At 43.0% G+C, this 6,371-nt stretch overlaps 1 protein-coding gene across 2 annotated transcripts in view; it reads right to left on the reverse strand.

Moving 5' to 3' along the window:
* LOC101854589 (mitochondrial folate transporter/carrier) overlaps positions 1–5,895 on the reverse strand; it is a 47,083-nt gene extending 41,188 nt beyond the window's left edge. For both annotated transcript variants that reach the window (XM_005103467.3, XM_005103468.3), the window contains exon 1: positions 5,566–5,895. In XM_005103467.3, the coding sequence (XP_005103524.1) occupies positions 5,566–5,719 (154 nt within the window). In that variant the 5' untranslated portion in view covers positions 5,720–5,895. The remainder of the gene's footprint in view (positions 1–5,565) is intronic.
* Positions 5,896–6,371: the final 476 nt, after the last annotated feature.

Genomic DNA, 6,371 nt, shown 5'->3' on the forward strand with positions numbered 1-6,371 from the left:
TTATAGTGCCTTACTCTCGGTTTTAACCTGCTCAAAGTATGTTACATTAGTTTAGTCATTTAGTAAAATGTAGTATAAAATAACAAATAAGGTAGTAGCCTACAAGGCCTAAGCCAAGACGGAATTTATAAGACTGAAAAACGTGTTCTGTCAGTTTGTGACCGCCGTAAAAAGAACATTTCAGTTACACTGTGATTATTCGGACTCGAGTCCGAATATGAAAAAATGTTATTCAGACTCTGATTCTTGTCCAGCATAACATCACTTCCGACTTCCTGTGACTCGTGAATCCGGCTTCCTGTCCTGCCTCACTCGTGACTCGCCTCAGGCTGGGTAGAGACCGGGATCGCTTCGGGCAAAAAGGCGTTTTGTGCAGGAGTCGAGTTTTTATCTTCTGATGAATTTGAGGCCGGCCTGAAAAGTTATAGTGCTTCTAATAAATGTTTATTTGTCAAGAGGTCATCAGAAGCAATTAAAGATGGCTCGTTAGCGTGTGTCGGGGTCGGATGGGTGGCCTGCACACGTGTGGCTGTGTGTGTGTCGGGGAGGGTGGTGGGGGGGGGCACTATCGGTCCGGGCTTTGAACGTCGCATACGCGTCAGTCTTTTTCCCCCCGGCAACTGATCATTATTACTTAATAAGCTAGTCTTGACGTTGATCTACGTAATGAATCTATGGTCTATGGAATCAAAAGTTGCCGTATGCTCAGCTCTACACAGCAACACAACTTTTTCTTGGTAAACAACCGATATGACACAGGCTTGTGTATTTGAACGAATCGGTCTTTTTTTTTTTTTTTTACACACAGCTCATAATATGCAGGTGCCAGGTGGTCTGCTAATCTTCAATGAGGCGGTGGGCATTGGATCGGCAGATAAGATAAGGTGTGGGGGAAACTAAAAAATGGCGGAAAATTGGAAGCACTGAACGTTAGATCTATAGAACGAAGACACTTCCTTTTTTCCGGACCCGAGTCCGAATAACATTTTTTCATATTCAGACTCGAGTCCGAATAACGACGGCCTTTCAGTTAAGTTGAAATACAATTTAATCAAACCATATGAACTAGAAAGAACGCATATATGTGGAAGACATTCATTGAGACTCTTGTCAATGCAATAGGTACGTGCCTTACAAATAAAAGACATCAAGACACTAAAAGATCAACAAAACAGTTGCAAAGTTACAAAGAAACATTAAGAAATTAGATGTCCACCTTTCATCATAATTTCAAAATTATTTGTAACCCCCCCCCTCTCAAAAAAACAAAACAAAACAAAAAAACAACAACGGGGATCTGCAGTGATCATGCAGATCTGGGTCTTGTTACTGGCATTTATCATTTATCCACTTTTTCTTTTACACCTTTTCTTCCCAGTCATGAGCAAAATGTTCACCTCACCTCCCCACCCAATCTTACACTTTTCTTACAGAAAAGCCAAAGACACCCTTTCCCCTCTGAGGTGTAAGTTTATATTTTGAACGGCCCCTATAGGCATAAATCTAATACATTGAGGCATGTCGCGTACATGAGAGGCGGAGTAGGGTCGCTTTTCGAGGATCGCCGTAAAAATAGCCGCGAAAAAAAAAGACTGATTCGTTCAAATACACACAAAAGCCTGTGTCATCTCGATTGTTTACCAAGAAAAAGTTGTTTTGCTGTGTAGAGCCAAGCATACGGCAACTTTTGATTCCATAGACCAGCGCACAATTTATTGCGTAGATCTACGTCAAGACTAGCTTATTATTGTAATAATGATCAGTTGCCGGGGGGTGGGGACTGACGCGTATGCGACGTTCAACGCCCGGACCGATAGCGCCCCCCCCCCCTTCCCCGACACGCACACACAGCCATACGTGTGCAGGCCGCCCATCCGACCCCGACACACGCTAACACTAACGTAGCAATGCCAATGAAAATTTAAATTTTCACTTTTGCCCTTTTTGGGGGGGTACCTAAGAAAGATTTTTCAACTCTAAGAATTATGCTTCTTGAATTTTGAGAATCGGTTCATAAATAAAAAAGTTATGGGGTTGTAAAGGTCGGCAAAATATAGATGACCCACATATATAGGAAAATACTCCAAAAAAAGTGGACCATGCAGTAGCAGATTCTGTAAGAAAATCGACGATATCTCGGTAACTAATCGGAGTGTTCGAGAGAAACTTGGCTACCCGATGTGTTTTTGAGTGTAGAAATCATTTCTGCAGTCAGATTTACTACCAATTTCGTAGCTATTTTGTTATAATTAAAATTGTGGTGTACATATTACGATTTTGCGAAAAAGGGGTGTCGGGATGAGTCCATTTTATTTATAGCATCGTATCACAACATGGGATCTTTAAGAATATATGCCGGCAGCGTGACTAAATAATTGCAAAGCTTTTTATGATGACTTTAGACCATGCCAACCGTAAAAGATAAGTTAATTCCATCTAGCATGCCGTACAATAAAAAATTCTTTTTCCCCGTTAAGACGCGAACACCACGAGACGAGATACCTCGCCTCGAAATACCCCCATTGCGATGTTACAGGGGAATAGAGAGAAAAACAACCGGATGCGCGTGCCCGTCATTGCCCTATTTCAAGTGACCAATGAACGGGCCCGGAATAGTCATGCGGGGATTTGTAGGTCACATACATTTGCCACGAGAGTGAGGGGAAAGGCCGTCGTTATTCGGACTCGGGTCCGGAAAAAAAGGAAGTGTCTTCGTTCTATAGATCTAACGTTCAGTGCTTCCAATTTTCCGCCATTTTTTAGTTTTCCCCACACCTTATCTTCCGATCCAATGCCCGCCGCCTCATTGATACGCCTCCCCCCCCCCCCCCACGTTTCCCACTTTCATTGTTGTAGAAAAAGGTAAAATTGAAGATTAGCAGACCACCTGGCATATTATGAGCTGTGTAAAAATTTTTTTTAAAAGACCGATTCGTTCAAATACACAAGCCTGTGTCATAACGATTGTTTACCAAGAAAAAGTTGTGTTGCTGTGTAGAGCTGAGCATACGGCAACTTTTGATTCCATAGAGACCAGCGCACAATTCATTACGTATTCATTACGTAGATCTACGTCAAGACTAGCTTATTATTGTAATAATGATAAGTTGCCAGGGGGAAAAAGACCGACACTTATGCGACGTTCAAAGCCCGGACCAATAGTGCCCCCCACCACCCTCCACGACACGCACACAGCCACACGTGTGCAGGCCGCCCATCCGACCCCGACACATGCTAACGAGCCATCTTTAATTGCTTCTGATGACCTCTTGATAAATAAACATTTATTAGAAGCGCTATAACTTTTCAGGCCGGCCTCAAATTCATCATAAGATTAAAACTCGGCTCCTGCACAAAACTCCTTTTTACCCGAAGTGATCCCGGTCTCTACCCAGCCTGAGGCGAGTCACGAGTGAGGCAGGACAGGAAGCCGGATTCACGAGTCACAGGAAGTCGGAAGTGATGTCATGCTGGACAAGAATCAGAGTCCGAATAACAGTTTTTCATATATTCGGACTCGAGTCCGAATAATCACTTCGCAGGGGAAAATGGCCGGTCTCTGTGCAAAGCCGCTTTGGATAGGGGGGTAGTCGTGCATTTATGATCGGGTCTAAACTTAAACAACTACTTGACACAGAACGTTCAAATTTGAGCACACTATAGAGGATAGATAGATCTATTACCATCTCGGCGTTGAAATTCAAACTCCTTATACTTATAGTTTTCAGTGTACACGATACGAAAGTGTTCCCGACCCCAAATGTAGTATAGGTTAATTTATGTGTATGAACTTCAACGTCCACATATCATTAGTTTGCCCTATTTTCTGATTGGTTGCTGCACTGAGTTTCATTTGGATTGGTTCGGAAATAGAGCAGACCGAGGTTGACAAAGTTAGTCACCTACGCTTCGGCCGGGTCCGCAAAATCGCCCGTAAACGGGGACCAAATTTTCGCTTCGCGGGAAAGCCCGATTGGCATTGCTAGCCAACGAGCCATCTTTAATTGCTTCTGATGACCTCTTGACAAATAAACATTTATTAGAAGCGCTCTAACTTTTCAGGCCGGCCTCAAATTCATCATATATAAGATAAAAACTAGATTAGCGAAGTGACTATGCCTTTGTGCTATAACGTAATTTTTTCTTGGCTTTTATCAATGGCAAATGGCCACCTCTATTCTCACCCGGAGTGAGAATAGTGCAGGCGAGTCTTGTGGCTATTCTCACCCGGTGCGCGTTCACCAAATTTTGCATTCACCCTAAACCACAGAATTCTACACGGAAGAGGCTAGCCGTACTTAATGACGGCTAGACTGGCAGTCTAGCCGTACTTAAGTACGGCTAGACTCGCAGTCTAGCCGTACTTATTCTTAATATGATGGCTAGACTGACCATTTAACAAAAAATAGGCCTACTGAATTGTAAATATACTTTTTTAGTGTGCAGTACCTAAAGTATTTGTATTTGAGACGAAACCAGGTGCCTAAATGACAGTGCATGTATTTTAAACCTCCTGTTTTCTAATGTTAATAGGTCCTAAGAGAAGATAAGTACGGCTAGACTGGCAGTCTAGCTGTACTTAAGTACGGGTAGACAGCCAGGCTAGCCGTACTTAAGGACGGCTAGACTGTCAGGCTAGCCGTACTTAATATTGATGGCTAAATTGTAAATGAAATTTTTAGTTTGCAATGCCTAAAGTATTTGTATTTCAGACAAAACAAAAAGGTGCCTTACTGACTTGCATGTATTTGAACCTGAATAATTACTAGATCTAGATCTAATGAGACCTGTGTACTTAACAGGCTTGAGTCGATAGGGCCAAACCTAAATCTAAGTACGGCTAGACTTGCAGTCTAGCCGTACTTAAGTACGGCTAGACTCTCAGTCTAGCCGTACTTACTTAAAAGTACGGCTAGCCACTTCGATTCTACACTGTGATAACAGAAAAATTGTAGAATTCTGTGCCGTGAACAAACGTTCCATTACAACTGTAGCCTACTAAAAGCGTACAATTTTGTCTGTGGGCAGTGGAGAGAGAGAGAGAAAGAGAGAGAGGAGTAGCGCGAGAATTTCCAGCCAAAACAAAATGGCGACCCGCGTAGTTCGGCTCGATTCGAAAAGATAAATAGCCGTAGCATCTTTGTAGACAACCAAATTAAATTACTTTTGTGTTTTAACATCATTTTTTAACTTTGTTTTGGTCAATTTGATCGTCAACACCGATAGACAGTATTCAGAAAGAGACAGAGAGAGAGAGAAGAGGGGAGGAGTTGATCTTGCGAGAACTTCCGGCGGGTGAGAATAGCCACTTTCTTTATCAATTTGATCATCCACACCGATAGACAGTATTCCAAAATGAGGAAAAGCAGGTCTTGTTTCGCACCGGGTGAGAATAGCCTACGCTGCCGTCTCTGGTAAGTCTCACCCGGGGTGAGAGGTAGATCGTTTTTCTATTCTCACCCCGGATGAGAATAGCCACTTTCTTGGGGAAATGGCAGTCGACTCATAAATATAAAGACGGTGGTCTGAAATCCAGACAGGGTGGTGGGCCCGGTGGGGACCTACCTTGAAATCTAACTTTGATCAGATCCAGAGGATGAAGCACAAGGGATGAAACCACACCCCCGCTCACCCCAGCAGCCATGTGTTCTAATCTCACATGTTTGCGTAACGACGTGAAGTACGTCGAATGGGACTTTTGCGTGTTCCTTGACTCCATCTTGGAAGACTAAATACAACCACGTGAAATTTTCAAAACAATAACAATCATAAGCTGGGCTATGCGCCGTGAAGACTTCATCATCTCCTAACGTCGGTTAACATGTTTGCAAAAAGAATGTCCTTGCCCGACGACTTGTGCGCAAATGACGAGAATGATGCCATTGCATTGTTTATACCGGATGTGGATTTTAACCAAGGAGATTAAAAGTAATGGAGGATGCTCTGTGGGCGGCACCGCACGCCTGATAGGAGCCCTCTCTCGCAGCGGAACCGTGGGCTACTGCGCTGAGCGAATGCTCGACTCGCGCACTGAAATCTAGATAAGAAAGAAGGTTTTATTCCAAGGTCCTTGAGATTAGGCAAGTCAATTAGTAAAAATGCCTTGCATCTGTGTTGTATTTAAGTGTAAGAACCGATATGATGCTGCAGTGGACCGAAGTTTTCACAGTTAAGTTGTTTTCCTTTTTAAAAAATTGAAAGAAAGTGCTTTTATGCCCCCAGTAACACAATTTAGATCATTAACATTCATAAGAGGCTGGCTCCGGCGCTACCTGCCAAGGCCAACCCAGGCTGAAAGGGATACAATACCCCAGCAGAAAGACCGAGATACTCAATTTTTAAAAAAGTATTTTTATTCTTATATATATAAG

The sequence above is a fragment of the Aplysia californica genome, unplaced genomic scaffold (assembly GCF_000002075.1).
Source record: "Aplysia californica isolate F4 #8 unplaced genomic scaffold, AplCal3.0 scaffold00373, whole genome shotgun sequence".
Classification (NCBI taxonomy): Eukaryota; Metazoa; Mollusca; class Gastropoda; order Aplysiida; family Aplysiidae; genus Aplysia; species Aplysia californica.